The sequence below is a fragment of the Anneissia japonica genome, unplaced genomic scaffold (genome assembly GCF_011630105.1).
Source record: "Anneissia japonica isolate Jap-2015-1 unplaced genomic scaffold, ASM1163010v1 scaffold2003_len1103335_cov173, whole genome shotgun sequence".
In the NCBI taxonomy this organism is placed as follows: Eukaryota; Metazoa; Echinodermata; class Crinoidea; order Comatulida; family Comatulidae; genus Anneissia; species Anneissia japonica.
Window position 1 is genome coordinate 372,774 of NW_022758706.1, and position 23,381 is coordinate 396,154.

Genomic DNA, 23,381 nt, shown 5'->3' on the forward strand with positions numbered 1-23,381 from the left:
CGTGGGGGAGGTGTCCACCCTGTCCCACACCAATCAACGCTTATGATCATCATGCCCATATGTGGGAACATCACACAAATTTGTCGCATCAAATTTGATAGTGTGGACTGAGCGGAATCGGTCAAATTGGCCTTTCCATTACATTGTGTTATAAGATAGTATGTACAGTAATGTATTTCATACATGATGCAGTATACAGATTATAATTGAAATAATAAAATTATTGAAAAAATAAACTACTGAGGTTGAAAATTGTTGTATCTCTTATGTTGGTCTTTTATCAATTGTGTTGTGTGAGGCTGTAAACATCCTGAGCATTCCATTTTGTGATTGGCTGTAAAGTAGCTGATGATCTAACACATACACTTGTATTCTCAGAATACATAAAGTAACAGTAGTAATATTTAACCTGGGAAAAACATTTTTTCAAACCACAAATCATGTTTGTGTCCTCCTCCCAGGCATGACTGGTACAGCTGCAACCAGTGGAACATTCAAACAAGAAATCATTATAAGTGATGATGAGGAAGATGATAGTTTTGACGAGGATGCCTTTCGGGAGGAATATGCTCATGATGATAGGTTTAACAGTGACGATGATTATGGAGTTGGTACAGATTGGAATGGAGATCCGATAGTTTCAGATTTTGATGGCATGTTCTACCCCAGTCATGCATGTGCCAGATGTGGTAAGCTATGGTTGACATTTATTTTAGAAATTAACAGTACAGTGTATCTGTATTAACATTTTCTAACAGGGGGAGTGTCTAGGTTCTGAGAACATTTTTGCTTCTTTCTTTTTTCAGATCAGTGTGGCCACTCTGAAAATTATTGTCCAAGGACATACAAGTACGAATGACCTCACCTTTGCTTCAAGATCTACGCTGATGAATAAATTATTGTACAGTACATGTACTGTATGTTTTATTTCCACCAGTGCCTAAATCAGGAATATGATGGCAGCAAAAAAAAATACAATAATAAAATAGGCCTATATTCAGGGGTTGCAGCAGATAAGTTGTCCGAAAGGTGTATCTGAAAATTTTCAGCGGAGGCCAGCAGGGTAGAGGGGCTGTGCTCCCTGGCATCTGGAAAAGCCGGATATATTTGATGAGGATTGGCAGATCCCTACGGACTCCCTGCCTCCCCACCCCCCATTTTAGCTTATTTTATTTTATTATTTACTCATGTGAAAATAGACTGATGTATGTACACATTAAATGTGTTGACTGCCATACAAATATACTTGTGACTTTCTACAAGTCTCTCTGTTTCCCTTCTGGACAGCACCACCACCACCACCAAGTGAATTAACAGAGAAACCAAGATTATGGGATGCCAATTAAATTATTACACAAAAAATTTTTGCTGGCAAATCTGCCTTGTTTTGCTCACATGACAAACGTATTCTGAACATTACTTCAGAAACCTGTTGAAAGATTCATACTCAATGAAACATACCAGTCAATTACAGCCAATAATTTAATTTTATTGTAGTGCTTGAGAAATCTACTATCACATACTTAAATTGGTTGAAGGTAAAGATCCTTGGATGTACCTTAGAGTTTAGTTCATCATCAATTTTTTGATTGATTATTTTCTATTACTATATATGAAAAATATATTCAGTAATTGTTTATAATTGCAGTTAATTAATAAATATGTACTCATCAAGTAGAATGTGATTTAAGACAATATTTTCTTTTTAGCTCTGATGAGGAGCTCTAGAAACACTCGGCTAATAATAAAATCCTTTTCAGATCTACTGCCTCTATTATACTGCCCTCATGAGGTTGATTAGTTGACAGATTAATAGAACTTTTTTAGCTCTACTACCTTCATTATACAGTACTGCCCTCATAAGGAGTTCTAGAAATACTCAGCTAATTAATTACCTTTTTTAGCTCTACTGGCTCTATTATACTGCCCTCATTGGAGCTTTTGAGATTATGAGAACTTAAATTTATGTATTTATGCTTGCAACAATGTGTGTACATTAATGCTCATATTCCAGATGTAACCTCCGCTATGGTTTCAACTACATCCTTCATCAATGCATTATGGGTAATCCATCATTTTGTAAGCAAGTCTCCTGATTATACATAATTTATAATTCACCTGTACTAGTATGGTAAAATACAGTTTTTACTAATTTAAACACCTTTCATGATGCTGCATTTTATCATTAACCCAGGTTGTCTTCTTTGATAAGCTGTGTCGTCTTCAGATTCTTGGATGCTGGTGGTCCATCACATCTCTCTTCTTGACATTTCTGTGGAAATTCAAAATTTTCATAAACTCCAAAAATTTATAACATCAATTAAGCATGACTTTTTTTATACCTTGTTTAGCGAACCCGCTACCTGATGATTTTAAATAAAAATTAGGGGTTTTTTTTGCCACTTAGTGCACCTGCCACTATGAAAAAATGGAAATTTCAGAAAAAAATGTTTTCTTTATTTTTATTACTCCTGCCGCTGCTTTGAAATCTCCAAATTTTCTTCCTAATTTAAGCATTTAACCTGACCATCCATTACTACAATGTTTACATTCACCAATAAAATTTTATTTTAATTTTCTCCTTTGTCTTTGTTTTAGACAAAACTATTTGCTAAATGAGAAAACAAAATTTTTGTTTTTTTCCCCACCCTCTTCTGACAATCTTTAAAAAAAGTCTTGCCTTCACATGAAAATCTTCACACGGAAGCCATAACGACTTAGCATGCTTTTTACATTTATATTTCTAAATAATTATATACCGTAATCGTATGAATATGCAAATTAGTTACCTTCACAACAGTCAATAGGTGCTCTACTGATGGACGGTCATTAGGCACCTTGCTGCAGTACTTTAAACGTAGAATACCCTCAGAGTCGACAACAAAATCTCCACCCATCTGGTAATTGGAAAAAAAATAATTCCTTTTTTTATTTAAAAAAAAAGTGTTTTAAGTTTATGGTGTCCAACCTCAAATTCTAGGGTCCATGAATCCATGGCAAAATTCATGGTATACAGGGGTCCCAAACCTCCCGGAAATCGCTATGGTCTCCCACACTTATCTCCTGCAAATTCAGTAAAAAACAAATCTTCTTGTTTTATTTAGGCTTTGGTTGCCAATTATTTTTTGCAGTCTTACAGTGCCATTTCCGGGCTTCTAATAGTGCCTATTCTAAAAATTGTCATCACCTCAGCCCCAATCATCACAGCACCTCGTTTGGTACCTAAAGTTTTTCCTCAATATATAGCCCCCCTAATGTCATTAAATGAATCTCCAGGAAATGGGTTCTTCCAACTTGAGACCCCTGGTTATATGTTCCTGTACAGCACAAGTCGGCATTCACTTGAGCCCTCCAACCCATTTTTTTATGGCCACCCCTGCTGTACAGACTATTATCAGGGTTTGTATTTGTAAAATTTACTGTTGTGATATTAGAGTAAGCGTATAATCCTTCATTTTTATCCCTAAACAACTTGATATTGTTATTTTAAGTATTACTTGATGATAATATGATATCATTAGTATAAATACCTGGTGTGGATCATCTTCAACATTTTCAAACTTCTTTGGTAAACTTCTTCCACAGGCTTTCTGTTCCGCATAATACTTCATTGTCTCCATATTCCATACTTTTCTAATTGACCTGCCCAGGCCAAATGTTTTATATAACTGTTGAAATATAAAGCAATATTAGTTAATAATAGTCTATTTATATTCAATAATAACCTAATAACACCAGTGATGGTTTTATTATATATAAAACGTCATGAAATTAAGGATTAAAAACACCCAATTTCCAGGATTTTATAATGTACAGTATTACAAACCTGTCTATTCTCATCTAAAAATAATGGAAATTCACACTCTGTAGACGCGATCCACTGTCTGGCACCAACGGCAGACCCAAATGAAACCACAATCACGTTTCCACCAAGCTCTGCAAGTTCCATTCGTCTGTCCTGAAGTTGCCTGACGTGATCACGTCACGGAAGTCACGCAAAGTGCCGCAACAGAACAAGTATCAATGAATTTCCGTTCTCTTTCACATATTCCCTAAGGTTCTTTGTACTACAGTATAAACAAATTCAAATATAAACACAGCATGAATGTTGGATTCCATAGATTTTCAGTTCAATTAAAAAGTAATTTTCATTACAGGGAAACAAACAAGGTCTCGAAAGCATAGTAAAATAATAAAAAAATAGTAAAATTAGGGACAAGAGATAAATTTCTTACCTCAAGTCTTTAGTACAGATTAGCGACATATCTTGGGGTATTTTGTCCCCTTGCATAATCTGACTAGTAGGTGAGTTGCATTTAAGTGTGATGTCTACATCATCCAAGAAGCTGTCCCAATCTTGCTGTGTGAATTAAAAATGTAATTTTATTAATAATAATAACTCTGTGAAATTAAAATGTATACAATAATATTTATTAATAATAATAATAATAATTAATAACAAAATTAAATTCAGTCTCTTCCCATGCTGTTGTTCTTTGTCTGCAGCCTTTTTAGCCCTGTCTCCCTTTCTGCTTTTTTACTTCGTAAAATAACACACTTTTATTAATTCAAGAAGGGCCCCTCTCGAATGAACACCACTCCTTTCACATCTTTTGTACACTATTAACTGGCCAATTAATGACAAATCAGATAGGACTAAGCAATGCTATAAAATAAATGCAGCTCTTTAATAAAAAAAAAAAACTGCGCTAAAGAATTTCATAAGCACTGCATTGAACCAAAATACACATACATGCAATGAACAAAAACGTAAAAAATAAATATTTTTACATGCACTCACTTTCATCTCTAATTTAAGCAACCTACCTGTACCTCTTGCAGGTCTTCAAATGCTTTCTGAATTTCAAGATGGCAGAAATTCCTCTTGCACACCACCTCAAGAGCCTCCCAACTACTTACTTTCAAACTAATATTTATACAATTATGTAAAAAAACTCAATCAGTACAGTAATTTAATAACTCAAGGATGATTGAAGAAAAAATACAGTATCAGAATTTCTTATAAATATTATAGCAATCAATGATAAAAGATGACGATTAAGTAATACATTTTCAATACTAATACAGTATTAATACTAAATATAATAATAAAGTAATAAAAATAATAATCGTTTTCATCAGTAAAGTTATGTTATACACAATGAAACTTAAGTTGTATTGGCTTTCAAAGAAGGGAAAATAGGATTTATTATAGTGAGGATATGCACAGCTACTGTATTTTAATGTACAGTAATATTTGAGCAGAAGCAAGATAAAAATTCACCTTATCAATGCATTAGAAATAACTCCAATACTTTTTCCAAGTTTTGATACATTCACCGACATGAAATCATCAACTGAATCTACAAAGTGAAATAAATACAATTCTGAGTTAGGAAAATATTCAATAAGTATAGAATTTAACTAAAATTCAACACCAGAATAAAAAAAAAATTAAAAGACTTGTTCATCAGTGATGGTGCCAACAGAAGTTCCGAACAACAAGTGCCTCTATCCCATCAGGAAACACTGGATTCCTGTAGTTGGGGAAGAAACCACCCAATTTGTCAGGAAATGGCTCGTCAGGTGCAGTTATTTTCCCCCTCTTCCTGCAACTAAGGCGGTATTAAACATTACTGCCACTGACCACATGTTTTCCTAGACACTAGGCTTGTCTATCAGTATCAGACCCATTTGTCCGACGGGTTAATGCCCCCTCTGTCGGGCAAACCTTTGTGCTGCTGCCACCACCACTGGGGATCATTCCTCGGGGAAAAAAAGATGGTATTAAACCATAATGGATGGCATAATTTGGCCTCACCGTCCTATGCCCTACTGTGTACTCTTTTCAGGTACTTATACTATAGAGAAAATACGTTCTGTTTTCTCTATGCTTATACCAAGCATGTGCTAGGATCCATGCTTATTTTATACCAGACCAGGTCATCCATCCATGCATGAATGATGACTCCAGTCAGGATAATGACGTGCCATCCCACTTGCAACCTGTAAAAGAAAAGAAATACATAATCGTATTGTAACCTTTAAAACTTTTTTGTGATTCATCAAGAATGTCTCTGATACTGAAAGCCAGATTTGTTAGTGTTTCTGACAGCAACTTAAAGGCTGGAGGTGGTTTAAACTCAGTCATTCCTCCCGGTCATTCCTCTCCTTCTCTCCCCGAGCTCCATGCGCGATCACTCCTTCACAAACAATTTTAATTGTTCCAGTCGACGAAGAGGGCGGTACTAGAGTTCTACAAACGTGGGAAAAATGGCCAAGTCTAAACCGCTGAACGTTTCGGATCTTGATTTATATCTAATTTTAGAGGTGCTGCCTAATGCTAATGATTCGGAGGTATGTTTCTTAATATTTCTGTTAACAGTAACATGTTTATCTTTAATTAAATTGCTGTTGTTAGGCTAGGCATCATAGAGAGTATAATAACTAGCCTAGGGGCCTAGGCCTAATATATATAGTACTGTCTGTAGTAGTAAGTACAAGTGCCCAGACACCGTTTGCGCACTACATGGACACTCGGACCCATTCTTTGAAAGTTCACAGTACGTTTGTTTTTTTTAATTTTAGATCAAGAAAGCTTACCGAAAAAAGGCATTGAAGTGCCATCCTGACAAAAATCCAGATGATGCCAAAGCAGGTACAGTTACACCTCCATTCAAGTACAACATTCAGGGAGATACTACAACAGTAATAATAATTATGACGATATTAATGACGGGTATCAAACCATAAAAAGAATGTGACATAAAACCCAGGTGCAATAAAGATCAGGCGCATGAGAAATTTTTAGAGGCTTGTACTTTATGTCTGTGAATTAACGATTGCCATATGCTCAGGCGCTGACAGGGAGGTGGGGCAGAGTGCCAGGGCCCCCAGACCGGAGGGGGCCCCGACATTGTTGTAGTTTTAAAAAGGTATAATAAAGGGGAAATAGAAAAATTTATTAGATTATCACTCCCACCCGCGTCAAAAATTTTGGAAATATTGATGCGGGAATAATTTTATTTTTTATATTTATTCATTTTTTATTTACTTATTTTTTTTTTTTTTTTTGTAACTGCATAACAACAACTTTGCAAAAAACAAATGTTCACAAAATATAAAGGAATTGGCTCCGACTTCAAACTCACCCAATTTATTAGATCAGACATTGGGATCGCCTTATAGTTGAAAATGCAAAGCCCATTCTTTAAATTTGTTTTTAACTGTGGCTTAAAATAAACAGCTCACTAACTGCGGTTAAAAATAGACAACACTGCGGTACATCCCTAAAGAGACCCGCCCAGTGGGCTTATCGGATAGTTAATTCACAGCTTGTAGACTTGCGTTTTCCACAGCTGGGGCTAAAAATAGGCAACACTGCGGTCCGTCCCTAAAGAGATCTGCCCAGTGGGCTGTTCTGATCATTGATTCACAGCATGAAGACTGACATGTTCCACAGAGACTCCCGCTGCTAAAAATAACTTGTTACATAATGCATTACAAGTGGGCGGTCTTCCTTGTGATGGAGTGTTTGGTTGGTGTTGGGCATAAACTAATCTACAACATCAAGAAAGTAAGTTTAAGCAAAAAGGCTGGCCTAGCTCGAGGTAAAGACCAAAGCCTAGGCGCCTATGCATACTATATAATTACAAGGGTGTTTTTTTCCCTTTGATACTCGAGTAATGTATAATGTTTTTCACCAGAATATAGGCCTACTGTAGATTTGGATAGGCCATTGAATCACAGGGCAGTTCTTTAAATGTCTCTGCCACTTCGAAAAACAATGTCATGTTCATTCGGTTCATGCACATGGGAACCCCTGAGTATAGTCCAGCTCCCTCCAGCTCCAAAAAAAAAAAAAAAAAAAAAAGCCTCCCACTCATCAATTTTTTTTTTTAAAAGATTGATAGTCTAATAATTTTTTCTATGTACCCTAATCTATAATACCATAGTTACATTCAGTGGGACAACCCCCCCCCCCCCAAACAGTTTTAAACAATAAAAGCTGGGTTCTGATGTTTGACATTTGTTTCTGATTTTGTGATCAATCTGCTTTGGATTGTACTGGATGTTATTAAAACATGTTTTGTTCCTAACTAAAATATTCTCTGTTTATTTACAATTACATAGAGTATATAGGCCTTGTGTAGGCCTATACCAGTTAAGAAAGTTGGCATATGTAATCTATGTTGGGTGTGTCATGAAATTGTCCGAAATATTTCAACTGTGATGGACCATTCTGTGTGACAACGCAGTTAACAGTCCATAAATGCCATAATGTCTGAGCGCAAGGGGGGGGGGGGGGGGAAAAGCCCTCCTGGCCCCGGCAGGGGCCTTCATCCCTGGACCCCGAACAGGGGCTCTATGTACATGGCCCTATGGCCTCAAGCATATATTTCCTCACTCCGTTCACAAACTTAATGCATATACAGTAGTAATTACCGTATAATTTCTTATATGAATTTATCAGTGGATTATCCTATATAAAGACAGGAAATTTAATATTGATATTAAAGATTTATTCTTTGTTGTTTGTAGGATTATAAAAGATATATTTTTTATTCTTTGAAGCTGCGGAATGGGAAAGACTTGCTAAAGCTTTGGAAGTCTTGACGGATGCAACAGCCAGGGTAAAGTAGTGTCTGTATGTTCTGTAGTTAAAAATCATCTCAATAATATCCCCTTATTTTGCCAAATAATTCCTTCTCACTTTGATCCCACATTTAGCCTACTTAACATTATTAGGCTAATTAACTACTTCAACAGACTGGCAGTCAGTGTCAAATCTACAGTACAGGTGGGCTTGCGGTCAGGTATTCACTCAAGTAGGTGAAAATCACCTTATATTGTTGCGATAGTAATATGTGAAGGACCTCCTCTCTTGTAAAAGTTACAATAATGCTAATTCAAAAGGTAAATAAATACTAAAAAAGCAGAACCTTAAATTAATAATCGATTCTCCCACTTAGCCTTCACCCCACCATTACCCTCCCCCTTCATGTTAATACTCCTTGACGCCACTGCAAGCAATAGGAAATGTAATTAACTTTTCTATTTTTAACATCCAAAGGCTGCATATGATAAGTTATTGAAAGCTAAGAAGGCTGTTGAGTTGCGGAACAGAGCTTTAGATAATAAAAGAAGAAAGATAAAAGAAGGTAAGTTTGCCAATTCAGTCAAAGTTATTGTAAGATTCTGTAAAAAAAAATATCTAGTACTCATAGCTGTGTGTACAATTCCATGATTCAGAAATATAATACTTTGTCACCACCACCTCTTCCTTTCCTAATTTTCAAAGATTTTTAAACATTTTGTTCCACAAGGGAACTCAATATTTAAATGCAGGGCCCCATAAAATCAATTGTTGGCTAGTCCTTGCACTGTATTTTTTTAAGGTTGTTCTGTTTCTGTTTTAAAATTTTATGTATCTGTTGAGTCCTGGGTATGACATTAAACTGCATTAGAGCAGAGTTGAACAGGTCGTGCGTGGGGTTAGCAACTCCCAGCTAATCTATGAAATGTGCCCAGTTACCATTAGTATTCCCTCAGCAACTGGCTAGTTGGTTGGTGCCATAGGCCCGTGGATAGTTAAGGGATGGGATATGTAGTCAACGGAAGGTCCCAGTTGGTTGAAGGCGGACGACCACGGCAGTTGTTGCTACCATCTAGAAGGGCGACATACGAGTGAAACGTGGCCAGTTGCTGTGCCTGTGTCCATTTTCTACACATTGCGGTAACATACCTGTAGGAACCGATGTCCGTAGGAAAAGAGAGGTGCAATAAGTCTACTTGCACAACCCTGTTGCTCTTTTCTGATGTGAATTTTTTTCTCTCTGAAAGCCCTACGGTGATAGACAATTGACAACAGGTAGTGTTATGGATGTCAAAATTTCAGAGAGGAAGGCGATCTGTCAGATTCGACTGCTCAGTACCATAATGTTTAATTGGTATACCCTCAATAGCTTAAGTAGTAGCAAATAAAATTCAAACTAAAACCATAGCATATTAGGAGATGAGATCCAACCTTCTAAACAAGTCTATGTATTTATTTTATCACTCTTGCCATATCCATGTTATAGACCTAGAAGCAAGGGAGGCAGCTGCAGCCTATGAAGATTACAGTGAGAGTCCTGTTGATGCTGCCGTCCAGCTACAGCAAGAGGTATGCATACTCACTTTTTTCAGTGGTGGGGCAGCACCACCGGACAGGTCAAACCCCCCCCCCCCACCGGAAAGAGCTCGTCGGGCAATCAGACCAGAAAACATAAAAATAGGCCCACACCAAGCCAACACATGCCTGTCACAGTCTGAGAGTGCCATTTTCGGCCATCCAGAGGTTGATATTTTTTTTTTTAAATCTCATTTGGGAGGGGGAACCTCCTCTCAACCCCTTCCTCCAGCTCGAGCCTACGAGCTCAAGTCCTCCCTGTCGGACAGCTTAGCGCCCCCCCTGAAAATATATCCTAGAGCCGCCACTGTCTTTTGTTAGAGTGTGACCTTAGATTTGTGAATACACTCATGTTCCAATCTCAGGATCCTACATTCAAATTATGTTAGTCTTAATACCTGGAATTTTTTTATGACAATATCAACTTTAGTCCTGCACAACCATATATGGTACAATTTTGATATTTAAACTGTATTGTTATGAGGCTGTTCAGTACACTTAGCACATTCATACCTTGGCAATAGGTTGTTTAGGCTTACCCATAGAAGCTTTATGTATCAACTGATTTTTATTTATACTGTATTATTGTAAATGACAAGACATTTTTTTGGTACATTTATTGACTAACCAATTAAGTATGTCAGTACGGGTATAATTGCTGAAACATACTATTTTACTTGTTATATTACTGAAGATTGAACGTTTAAGAGAAGAAGGATCAGAACAATTAAAAAATGAACAAGATGCAATTAAAAAACAACTTGAAGAAGATGCAAATGAGGGGCAAGGTTGGTTTACAGTGTTAATTGAATAATTAACTCTAGGATCAAATTAATGTTCATTTACTTAAATATAATATAACATTTGTCTTATATTCTTTTTTTATGCCAACATAATGTAATCATATTTTTCATTACTACCATACAAACTGTGAATATAATTTTCTATTTAATGGAAAACAATTCATCTTATTTTGTTTTTTATTTATTATCTTCCAGAAGAAACACCCAAGTTAAAAATTAGATGGAAGGCAAAAAAGGGTGATGAAAGTAATGGAGGATATAATTACGAGCTACTAAAACAACTATTTAACAAGGTGGGTATTCGTTATTTTTTGTCACACTGCTGTTCTCTCAGGTTCTGTTCAGTTATCTTCAGACCAACGAGTATAACGAAACCCAGAGAGTCCGACTCTGTGTTTCGTTAAAACGCAATCCTATCTCAAAAAGTACTACTGGACCACGAATTAGAGGCCGTCCTTCAAAAGAAGGTAAAAGTTATTTGTATCAAACGCGTTCTGCATCCATAGAACGCATGTTAGAGTTTTGAACTCTATTTACATTTTAATAGGGCACCACTTATCTCGCATTGCTTGCATGTAAAACCAAGGCAGTCAGACCTTTTGCAATTCCATACTCTTTGTTCAGACCTACCAGCCAATAATGGCCATAATAATCAATAAAAACATTAAATTACTTCTAACATATATAATTAATCACACTAACCCTATAAATATTATAATTAAAATCTTGATCGATTTGTGTTACTGTATCCATTTCTTGGAATTGAAATTAATTGCTATTCTTTACTTTTTTGGGGTTTTTTTTCCCTATTTTTTCTGCAGTATGGTGACATTACTACATTGTTGGTGTCTTCTAAAAAGAAAGGTAGTGCTATTGTGGAGTACAGGCTGCCAAATAATGCAGTAAGTGATGCTATTAAATATATTCAAATATTTATGTAATTGTTCTGCCCTCTAGGGTAATCATAAGAAAACGACACTAAGATCTCCACAAGTCTGCTTTATATAGTTTAATAACACTCTCAAAATGTTGTTAAAGTTGCCAAGGGATTGTAGTGCCAGAGCTATGTTTGTAAATAACAGCATTTCAGGGGGGTTTTTTTTGTTTTGTTTTTTATATACAGTATTTAAGAAGCTCAATTTCTAGTTTTCATAACTGACTGCTCTCCAGCAGAAAGCTGCATGTTTTGATTTTATGTAAACATGTGATGAATTTTCTCCAAATTGAATTGTTGGTGAACAGACCTGCTATACACATAATCCTTAAATTATTTCAAAGAGGTTTAAAGTTTAATCAGTCACATTGATCTGTTTTTTCTTTTGTATTGGAGATAAATGAATTCAATTGAATAGTTTTAAAGATACAGGATGAACAGTTAAAAGAATAGTCTAAAAGTTACAAACACTGGTACTATTTCCAAGTGTAGTAGAAATTTGGACACATGACATTAATTTTGTGTACTACATATGTGGTGAAGACAAGCCAAACATGTCACTCCCCGCAAATCGTGTTTCTGAGATAATGGCCAAAACATGTTGAAATGTCAAAATTTTAAAAATCTGTTTTATTGCACTGAACTAAACTTTATACCGTAAAACCTCGAATTGAAGCCCTGTGCTTCTTTTCTTCTTTTTTTTTGCAAACTCTGGATGGCATTCTCTTCGAGATGGGCTTCTTTTTAAGGCTAATTTTGCAACTTAGTAAAGAGGGGCTTTTTAAAATGAATGTTGTAAATTTTGTTAATTAATACTATGAAACAATAAATAGGTTCATTCTAGGGCCTCATAATTAGACTTGGTTTATAAAGCATCACATGGGCCACTGAATATCAGCCGACCTTCTTTCTGCAAATTATCAGGTTACTATGAGGTACATGCCATGGCGGATCCAGGAATTCAAAATAGAGGGATCCCAGGGATGGACTTTCACAGATGGAAAGTCTAGACAACCTCAGCCCCAACCAATGGTAATTGGCTGGAAATGGCACTCTCAGATTTATATTTAAATATAATGTTCTTTTTTTTTCTCGACTTCTGTATAATGTTGACATATTTAGAGAGAGGGGCCTGGGCTAGCTGTCCCCCTCCCCATTGAATCCACCACTGAAATTCAGTTTTTTTTTCAGATGAATGCTGTTGAGCTAGAGCATGGATTGGCTTCCAACCCTCTTCAGATCACCTGGCTCGGTGGCAAGCCATCTTTCAAGCCACAACCAACAGTATGTACTGTATATTTATGTTTCTGTAAAACACTGGCCAGTGTTGGTTGGTTGGATTCCTTGGTGTATGACACAGCATGTATAACCTATAAACAGTATTTACAGTGTAGGCCTTCTGGTGGTAAACATTGGCAGTGCCAGTGGGGGAGCGGAGGCTCTAGCGGGAACAGGATTCCCCATTACAGAATCCTAGCCCTTGTTGGGGAAGAAACTAATTTCTTCAGGGAACACTCATTTTTTCTGTCTGCAAGTCCTATTTTGTGCCTATCGAGAAGTTCTTGAAAGCCTGTTCTTAAAATTGGTTCCAAATATGGTGGATTTCAGCTAGGTATGGACCCTGTCTTGGGAAATGCAACTGGTGGCAGGAACAGGGGCTAGGTTGGGCCAAAACACGGGTGGTGACCCCTACTCTTCTCTTAGAGACTTCTGGTTTCTTCAGTGATCAAAAGCTAGTTGTGTATATTGGGCCTACAGAATCCTTATCCTATAAGAGAACACCTAAATTAATTTTGAATGATATTAATTCAATTACTTTATTTCTTTTTCATTAGACGATAGACTCCGAGCTTGAAGTTCTCACAAAATTACGAGAAGCTCAGCAAAGAAAGAGAGAAGCAGAAGATCAGAAAGATTTTGAAGCGGAAACTTTGAAAAGAATGCGAGAGCAGCAAACACCTAGTTTTTCTACAAATGAATTTTGTACAAGCAAACCTCAGGACTTCATTTTTCAGAATCAGACGAAAAATTTAAGTAGTGAGAAAGATTTTGAAAACTTAGCGGCAAGAAGTTACCGGCAAGCGGAGGAACGGAGAAAACTTATAGAAGACATGGAAAAAAATGAAAGGGAGCAAACATGACCCAACAGACTTGCCACTGTAAATTATAGGTATACATTTCTTTGAATAAATATTTGTACAAAAATATAAAATGTGGTTTATTTTTATGGCTGTCTTTGTCTTATATGTGGCAAAGACAAGCCAAGTCACTCACTTGTTGCAAATCATGTTTCAGAGATAATGACCAAAACATGTTGAAATGTCCAAATTTTTGAAATCTATTTTATTGCACTAAACTAACCTTTATATATCTACACATCATGATATGCTGTTATTTTCTCCATTTCCAATGTTAAAATAACAACCTTTTACAATTTGGTGATGGTTTCTGCCTGAGAAATGCCAAAAATGATAAACTTTGAAGGCTGATTTCTCAAATATTGTTCTTTAAACAGGTGTATGTTTAAACGCTTGTAACTTCATAGGGAAATGTCAGAATTAAGTGATTTATTTTTATAATTTTATAGCTCTAATTTTCATCTTTAACTCGATCAGTAACTAAAAATCGATTATTGTGATGAGTGACTGGTTTAGATTGTCTTTGCCACATATAACCACTAGAAAATATACTTGTTAAAGATCTGTGTTGATCTAAAAAACTTGAAAAATAATCTGTCCTTGGAAGTTCATAGCTTTTTTGACCTTATTAAAAATTACAGTAAAGGTTTCAATGCATCTTGAAGATTTTTAAAACTATAACCATAGACAGTATATCTTTAGTTTAGTGTGAGCCTAAATTAATCTCGCAAATTACAGTAAACTCCCTTCTTTCATTATTTTAACTTCTTCCCCGGGTCAGATGGGGGATAAATTTCCCCTCATCTGCAAGATTTGTTTTTTCAGTCTTAGACCATAAAATCTCTCCCCATAAACTCCACAAGGGATTTTATTCCAAAACCATGTCCAAGGTTCTAGGTGGACTCCCTGCTGCACTGTGTTAGAAACCCCCCCCCCCATTTTTACCTCTACCCTTTGTTTATGCTCCACATCTATCTTTACAGCTCTCAATACATAGAAAGAAATGAGATAAGTTATATCATTAAAAAATGTTTTTTAATCCCATAAACCCTTCTAGCATGTTATACTGTATGTATATCTACATTAATATATTTTGTAATATCCTTAAAGTCAATCGCTTCCTTGGAGAACCTGACCATTAAAAAATATGAACAATATAATATAATAAAAACAAATTAAATTAGTACGTACCATGACCGATAAATTCTTAATTTTTTTAGTGTATATTTGTATGCATTGTTTGAAATTTACTGGCACTTCCCATAATTAAACCTGCTTTAAGTTTAATACTGATTTTTATAAATGTTTAATCTTTAAAATAACTATATCCTCATCAACCAGGGATTTAACTCTGCAAAGTTTGACATTAAATGCATTTATGAGATTTTTTAAGACAACAATCTTGGCATCTTCCAAATTTGAACACATTACCGTAGCGTATGATCTTTGGTGGGAAATGGAATTGAAAAACAACAGCTGAGAATGTTCTGAATCAATTCATATTGTGCTGTTTCCATCAACATATCCTAATACCACACATAATGCTCGGTAGTATTGTACTTATATATTAAGTTCTTCTACATATCCACAGGAATTATGGTTCTTCAACCAAAATCTACATCATAGTTGTTTGGACCAAAAAGCTACATCATAGTTGTTTGTGAAGTGTCCATATAATTGTCTGACCCATTCCACAAGATGTTATGACTCGATAGTCTAACTTTTCCAGTCGATTCAGGATGACTCTGGCTGTTTCTTCTGATCGATATTCTTTGCTGAAAAGGAAAAAAAAAGATTCTGTACGTTTAGAAAGCCCTAGAAAAAATAAACCCTCAAATCATGGACATTAAATGAGATCAGTTTTGGAAGTATTGGGTGTCATTTTGAAAATTCTGTTGATACAGTCTTCTAATTTTGGCAGCATTACTTTGCATGTGAGGCTGCAAAACAGATTCGGGTGGATCCAGAATGATCTTGCCTGGGTGGCAGGAAGCTCCAATTGAGTTTCTTGGGTTGGTTACTGTATATATTTTTTCAGCTGCGAGGTTAGTGCCCCTTATGCCACCACCTGGATTAGATATAGCGCGCTATCAATATGATGTTGGGAGAAATTGGCAAACCACAGTTATATTTACAAACAATAATCAGGAGAAAAAATATAAATATAAAATTAAATTAATATATTTTAACACTTTACAAATAAAATACATATGAAACTGTACATATCATAAAAAGAATTAAAAATTAATATGAAAAATTAATATGAAAAAATTATGAGAACATAAAATCACCATGGGAACAGGACACCAAGGTAAATCATTATACAATAAACACTATAAACTACATTACAACAGGATTTTAAGACATCATAACAAGGATGACAAAGCAATTTATAAAGTAGTACTTTTACACCATCATGAATACTGTACTGCAAGAACTTAATATTCTACCACCAGGACCAAATATAGAATACATGCATGCCACCTTTAGAACATTACACCAGGTTTAACCACTTTAAAATAAATCAATATTAAACATATACCACATACCCATTTGCTAATTGGACAACTTACCATTATTATTTTATTACAGTAGTTTCAATCATGGCCTAGCAATTGGCCTTTCTTAAGCTTCCAGATGCTCCAGATGGCTCTATGTTCATGTGTATCATTAACCATTATTAATTTATGATTATCTTAGGATAACTATATGCGTTTAGTGACGCACTACTTTATTTTTATAATGATTGACAGGCAGGTCCCTGATTTCTGGAATACTTCTACAGCTTACAAGCAGGTTTGGACACTATTGTGCATACAGGGCCGGATTCAGAGAGAAATCTGGATAGGCCATCTTTTATCATTGTAATCAATGCAATAATAGTAATAATACAAAATCCTCATGTGCTAATTTAAAGTAAAGTGTATTAAAAAGTTAGATAAATAGGTAAAGATAATTTATAGATTGTAACAGAAGTTGGTGATTAAATTGGGGAGGGGGTGGGGAGTAGTTCATAAAAACAAAGTAGCACATGTAAAATAAAATAGTATGTTCTTGAATAATTAATTGAATAATCATACAATACTGTACTCTATAAAAGCAATGTTTGGAATTTATTTTCAATTGCAATATTTATTTCCAATGGAATAACAATGGAATCAAATTATGATGACTATGGAAAAATATTCTACCTTCTACTTTTTTTAACTACTGTATTACAATAATATTATATAGCTGTAAATTATATACACCTATTGTGCTATATATTTATCAGTAAATTTTCTCTAAAGTGTATGTCATTGATGTTTCAAAAAATGTTCAGCCACTTTTCCTTACTATATTAAAAGTAAATACAGATCTTCCTATATATTAAAGACCCCTCCAATTAAGACCACTTTTCTGTGATCCCAAATTAATAATGTATCTTTAAGAGATTAATATAATATTTAGAAACCATGAAACTCCGGTCCCAAAAGTGGTCTTTTGGAAAGGAGACCTGTAATACAAAGAACCTTTAAATACCAAAAATATTTTCTTAAATTGTTTACTATCAGTTTTCGTATGAATTCAACAAATTGGGAACTGAAAACGGTGAGGATAGCTTCCTGCGACCAGAAGAAAAATTTAAATATTTTTTTTAATTCCTTTACCTTTTTTTTTTAAACTTAAAGTCATTTTCCTGCAATATGTGGTCATTCTTTATTATTAGAATGCATATTAATTTTTCAACATAATTCTTAATAACAAATACATTTAAACATATTGTGACAATTACACTAGGTATAAAATAACCCTTGAAATGATACAAATACACATGAAATCTGAAATGCCTGGATAAGCGTTTATCACTTGGTTCAACAAGAATGAAATCAGTAAGCCAACAGTCGATACTATCAAACATGTTGTGCGCTGTTTGTCGTATTTTTGCAAATTAATGCAAACATGTTTAATAAGTTTTCTCAAGGTAATTTTTCAACAATAGTTATGATTTGTATAAGGCTGCAGTTATTTCAGTTGTTTGTTTTTTTTAATGTGAAAACAGGTGATTTAAGATGCTATGTAACATTGAATTTTGCAGTAGTACAGTTATAGGCTGGACTTTGTGCGTTGAATATGCACAACATTTCTTGTATAGTTTCAAAACTACAATACTTCCCTTGCACAGGTTCGTCTCTGCACCTATCTGACAAACTGTGCATAATATCTAAATTAGATTTAACTTTTATGTACTTGTCAAATGTTCAATTTACAATGTAAATACTGTGAAAATTACACTAAAATTTGCAGTAAATGTATTTATCTTTGAATTCTAAAATTTAAACAAATTTCAAGTTCACAATTAAGATTTACAATTTGGAATTCTGTCTTTAATGTTGGATAATAAATGATTGAGTGAATTTTATTGATGATTTTTATATTGAAAACCATATATATAAAAACACATACTGTTTAAAAGACCAAACTGGTCACATTACCAAAGACGACACCACATGGATTTTAAATACAATACAATCAAATCAATACAACAATCCCTCAAGCCTTATCCACACTGTTAAGTTTTATGTGACAAATTTATGTGAATTTTCCATATATGGACATGATGTCATATTACACACATATATGGTCATGATGTCATTACACACACATGAGCATGATGATGTGATATTCAAATAATATGGGCATGATGTCATATCACACATATTATATTGTCATTAAGATGTGATATATATATATATATATATATATATATATATACATATATGGTCAGAGTATTCCATCGTACATACAGTATATGGTCAACTCGCAGATATTTGTGGCATAAAATTAAACAGAGTGCACAGAACTTTAAATGTTTCCTAGTTTTGGTTGACATTGCCGTTCGGCATATGAGGGCAGTGCAGGGTCCAGATACAAGTTTGCCCAATTCCTGTCATTCCCACAACTTGGTAGCCGAACTTTTCCAACCGGTTAAGAACCTCACGTGGCGTTTCAGGTGAGCGAAACTCATGGCTGTGGGAATAGGAAACATACCATCAAATTGTCTTCATTTCGATCAACATTGGAGTTACTGTACGTCTTCAGAACGCAGCCCACCCGTTCATGGTTGCTGTCCCTTATTTCTGAGATCCTCAACCTTTTTCAGATGTATATCATCATCATCATTTTTCATCAATAAACTCAAATCCAAATGAGTCGACAATTTAAAAAATACTGTTTTTACAGGTATCAGTTTAAATGGCATATGTTTGATTTTTAAATGATATTCTTTACAACTTGAGTGAAACCAAATTCCATGATCCTACGTTGGACTTCCTCTAGAAAAAATATGTTGCGTCACATTGTCATGGATACATTGTTTAACATATATACCATTTATTTCGTCAATAAAAACACTTGGAATACAATGACAAACGTGATTACAAGATTGAAATACAAGCTCTTAATTCTTAAATAGTCATTGCTTCAACTAACAAAAGTGTTCTTTGTTAAATAAATTTATCAAAATATTTTTTCTCGTTTTATAAAACATTGCTACACTCCCATTAAAAGCTAGTCACGTGCATACATGCAACAGGTGCTATCCCACTTATCATTTATTATCTAATAATTATTGAATTGAAGTTGAACTTATATTCAATATTCATTTATGAAAATTTATATATTGTTTTATTTTTATATTTATTTATATATTTATTTTATTGTTATTTTACACTTGTATTCCTTTTTCGTGATTTGTATATTTTGAGAATTATTAAAATTATTATTTCCATTGCTACTTGTTGTATTGAGGGTCCCCAATGATCAGCTCCAGTTGGATAGAGACCACCCTCGCAACTTGTTGAAATAATTGGGGGGAAAAACAGATTAATTCTTTTCTTTCTTTTAAAAGACTGGAATAAATGAAAATAAAAAGTGTAGATTTGGATAGCTTGGTGGATGCTCACCTTCCGATCCCAAGGTCCTGGGTTCAAATCCTGTCGGACTCCAGGAATTGTTCTTACAACAGAACAGCTCCACTCCATAAGCCACATAATGAGTCTTTATGTAAAGCATGTGTTTGTATGTTTGTCATGTGAAGGGATTGCCACCTATCTAAAGGACAGTGATTTAAGTTGCTATATTGGTAATCCTTGGTCATGTGCCTAAAGGAATAATATAAACATAAATTAAATTATTTAAAAAAAAGGCATTGTCTCTTACAAGTTATTTCCAACTTGTTTGGTAAGGACGGCTCCTAGCTCAGCCATTAGCTCAGGGTCTGAAGATTCATCACCACAGATCGTTGGCCCACATTCCTATGAATAAAATTTTTAAAAATGGCTTAAAATTTCATCAAAATCCAATTCAAAGTCAATAAAAATCAGACACTGAAAAAATTTCAACAAATGGGATTCACATTTCAGTGGCTATCAGCATGGTCCACTGTGTGTCAATAAATGAAAGTTACTTTTTTTATATATGATTGGCATGGTGAAACGGGACATCAAGAGGGGCGGATCATGGAGGAACTAGGCTAGGCCCTAAGCCTAGTTTAGGCTAGGTAGGTAGGGCGGATCCAGAGAAAAATCTGGTTAGGGACTATGAAAACTTGACAAATATTGGTTGGCGAAAAAGGGGAAAATTGGCTACGCCTGTTCTTATACCAGCTAGGCCGCAGGACTACCGGCTGTCTAGCTTTGCCTAGAAGGCTAGGCTACCTAACTAAAGCCCGTCTAACGCCCGGGCCTAGTGAGTTAACCTAGCTAGGCCAAAGCCGCCTACCTAGGGCCTAGGCTAGTCTTAGCTTCAATAGCCTTGAGATTTTGCAAAAGATTTAACACGATACAAGTGGTAAATTAATTATTTTAGTATATTCCTTACCAGCCTTATCTGCGTACTTATTAATACATAAGGCATACTGATATGGATTGATTTAAATGTTACTTTTTATTAAAAAAAAGAAGATATGAACATTTTAACGTCGAATCCAGTATTTTTGTGTCTAGTTTAGGCTAGGCCTAGGTAGGTAGGGCGGATCCAGAGAAAAATCTGGTTAGGGACTATGAAAACTTGACAAATATTGGTTGGCGAAAAAGGGAAAATTGGCTACGCCTGTTCTTATACCAGCTAGGCCGCAGGACTACCGGCTGTCTAGCTTTGCCTAGAAGGCTAGGCTACCTAACTAAAGCCCGTCTAACGCCCGGGCCTAGTGAGTTAACCTAGCTAGGCCAAAGCCACCTACCTAGGGCCTAGGCTAGTCTTAGCTTCAATAGCCTTGAGATTTTGCAAAAGATTTAACACGATACAAGTGGTAAATTAATTATTTTAGTATATTCCTTACCAGCCTTATCTGCGTACTTATTAATACATAAGGCATACTGATATGGATTGATTTAAATGTTACTTTTTATTAAAAAAAAGAAGATATGAACATTTTAACGTCGAATCCAGTATTTTTTGTGTCTATTGAAAACCTGGGAGTTAATAAAGACTGAAACGTAAAGTCATCATTATCATGTCGCCGTTGAAAATCAATTCCAAAATGAACCGCTAGTTAAAATGTTTTTATTATTACAAACTGCCGACATGTTGACCTTTGACATTTAAAATTCGATCCAGGGTCTGTAGTTAATTTGGAGTTAGCCTCGTGTTTTTTAAGATTGTATTAAACTGGTTTTGGGGAAAAAACGAAAGAAAATGGATAATCGTATTCGTGAATTATTAGCTTCTTTAGGCATTGGACTAGTCGTAGGTGCAAGTGGAGCTATTATTTTTGAGCGCGTCTTTAGCAGAACATCGAGAGAGTTAAGCAAGCTTTCTGACTTGGTTGTAGAAATTCGAGATGAACTGGACAGGCTAAAAAGTGTTTTGTCGGAGTCCACCGACTCGGGTTCCTTGCGGCCTAAAGTTAGAAAGGCTGGTTCATATTATAGTATCCATCCAAGCAGTGGTGATGAAGATGATGACGAATTTGAAGAAGCGTATGAAGTGTAAGTTATTTGCTATCTAACTTATAACCATACAAAAAACAAAACAAAAAATCAGTGGCTATTGACATTGTTACACCAATCTAGGCCTAGGGCCTATTCCATATTGATTGGGTAATATTGTAAAAGTACTGCAAAAATGCAGAAAGGCAGTGTCTATTGTTGATATACCATTCATAATTCATTTTATCTATCATCACGACACAAGAATCAATGCAAGATTGTGTTCTCGGGTAAGATTCAAAATCACCAAAATGGGTTACTGCGCATTCAAAACCAAATGATGTGAAACGTCCATCTTACGTACCCCTCGGTACCAAGGGGTGTTCATAAATTGAAAAATTTGTAAACTAGATCGGGTGTCAGTTTCCAATACTTAGGCCTAGCTATCCCCTGCCATTGAGCGCCGATAGGCAGACGGCAACCAGGCCTAGCACGAACCGACAGTGCAGCAGCGTGGTCTACCACGCTAGAGCCTAGCTGAATTTACTTTCGATAAAAATGAAAATTATTTTAATCACTGGCATTCTTCCGCTTTACAAAATATTATTTTAACTCTCATTCAAACACCTGTATGTATGTTTTATGGACCTTTCTCTTGTGTTCTTTCTAGTTGTTAGATTGCCGAATAGTGAAGTGTTGTTTACATGCATTTCGCAATCATATGTAGCATTCACAATGTCAATAAGTTGTTGATCCCAACATTCTCGTTCGTCATCGTAAACCTGGGCGCTCAATCTGACGACACTTGTGTTGGTAGTTCGTTGTTCTGGTTAGGTTTATTACATTATAGTGATTATTATACCAGAAATGAAAGAAAAGATTGAAGTATTATTAATAAATACAACAAACTTGCAGTAGGAAAGCCACTGGAAAAATCGTGTCGAATTTCGCCTAGGAGAGGGCGTCCTATTTTTCGAAATTAGTTCAAATTTTCGGAATTTGATGGTGTTTGAAAAAACGTTAATTCATCAAGTAACTTACTTAACAAAACAAACATAATAGTGAAATAAGTTTATAAATAGTTTAACAATATAGTGAAATATTTTTGGTGTATTTGGACCGAAACCATAAAGAGTAATTTAATAGACAAATCGTGGTACACAATTTTTACGAGTTTGTGCTTTAGTAATTCGCGAATTTAAAATACAAAAAAAAATTGAACAGTAACGCATTTAAAATCCCTGCTGTAAAAATTTATAATCTATAATTTAAAATATTAAGATGAAAAATAGAGCCCCAGGGATGCAAATCCAACTCTGGAAACTAAGGGTGCCTCCATTTCGTTGCACTCGAAGACTAGCGTGTACTTCATTTTGTAAATATCGGCGATCGTACTCGGGAAGATCGTAATATACAGAACATTTC

General features: G+C 35.1%; 5 protein-coding genes across 8 annotated transcripts in view; 3 read left to right on the forward strand and 2 right to left on the reverse strand.

Annotated features, from left to right (window-relative positions):
- LOC117125353 (E3 ubiquitin-protein ligase RNF8-like) overlaps window positions 1–1,174 on the forward strand; it is a 26,600-nt gene extending 25,426 nt beyond the window's left edge. Inside the window, exons 6-7 of the mRNA XM_033271835.1 lie at window positions 462–689; window positions 807–1,174. Coding sequence (XP_033127726.1) covers window positions 462–689; window positions 807–859 — 281 coding nt within the window. The 3' untranslated portion in view covers window positions 860–1,174. The remainder of the gene's footprint in view (window positions 1–461; window positions 690–806) is intronic.
- A 294-nt stretch (window positions 1,175–1,468) lies between these two features.
- On the reverse strand, window positions 1,469–6,223 carry LOC117125356. The gene is made up of 8 exons (XM_033271839.1): window positions 6,043–6,223; window positions 5,285–5,363; window positions 4,828–4,927; window positions 4,236–4,360; window positions 3,827–4,067; window positions 3,531–3,668; window positions 2,790–2,897; window positions 1,469–2,272 (listed from the first exon to the last, which is right to left on the reverse strand). Exons 1-8 carry the CDS (start codon window positions 6,149–6,151, stop codon window positions 2,186–2,188), a joined length of 987 nt encoding a protein of 328 aa, XP_033127730.1. The 5' UTR covers window positions 6,152–6,223; the 3' UTR covers window positions 1,469–2,185.
- LOC117125355 (dnaJ homolog subfamily C member 17-like) lies at window positions 6,201–14,119 on the forward strand. The gene is made up of 10 exons (XM_033271838.1): window positions 6,201–6,357; window positions 6,589–6,658; window positions 8,575–8,633; window positions 9,074–9,161; window positions 10,083–10,165; window positions 10,866–10,959; window positions 11,170–11,267; window positions 11,796–11,876; window positions 13,100–13,192; window positions 13,744–14,119. Exons 1-10 carry the CDS (start codon window positions 6,274–6,276, stop codon window positions 14,047–14,049), a joined length of 1,056 nt encoding a protein of 351 aa, XP_033127729.1. The 5' UTR covers window positions 6,201–6,273; the 3' UTR covers window positions 14,050–14,119.
- Window positions 14,120–15,062: 943 nt separating this feature from the next.
- On the reverse strand, window positions 15,063–21,531 carry LOC117125379 (GTP cyclohydrolase 1 feedback regulatory protein-like). 4 transcript variants are annotated; one of them, XM_033271875.1, is made up of 3 exons: window positions 21,368–21,531; window positions 20,248–20,342; window positions 15,063–15,821 (listed from the first exon to the last, which is right to left on the reverse strand). In XM_033271875.1, exons 1-3 carry the CDS (start codon window positions 21,401–21,403, stop codon window positions 15,695–15,697), a joined length of 258 nt encoding a protein of 85 aa, XP_033127766.1. In that variant the 5' UTR covers window positions 21,404–21,531; the 3' UTR covers window positions 15,063–15,694. The 4 variants fall into 4 exon arrangements, with proteins under 4 accessions (XP_033127766.1, XP_033127765.1, XP_033127764.1 ...); XM_033271874.1 differs by lacking the exon at window positions 21,368–21,531 and adding an exon at window positions 20,908–21,031; XM_033271873.1 differs by lacking the exon at window positions 15,063–15,821 and adding an exon at window positions 18,829–19,056 and having other exon boundaries at window positions 21,368–21,506.
- Window positions 21,532–21,623: 92 nt separating this feature from the next.
- LOC117125378 (regulator of microtubule dynamics protein 3-like) overlaps window positions 21,624–23,381 on the forward strand; it is a 10,433-nt gene continuing 8,675 nt past the window's right edge. The window contains exon 1 of the mRNA XM_033271871.1: window positions 21,624–22,016. Coding sequence (XP_033127762.1) covers window positions 21,724–22,016 — 293 coding nt within the window. The 5' untranslated portion in view covers window positions 21,624–21,723. The remainder of the gene's footprint in view (window positions 22,017–23,381) is intronic.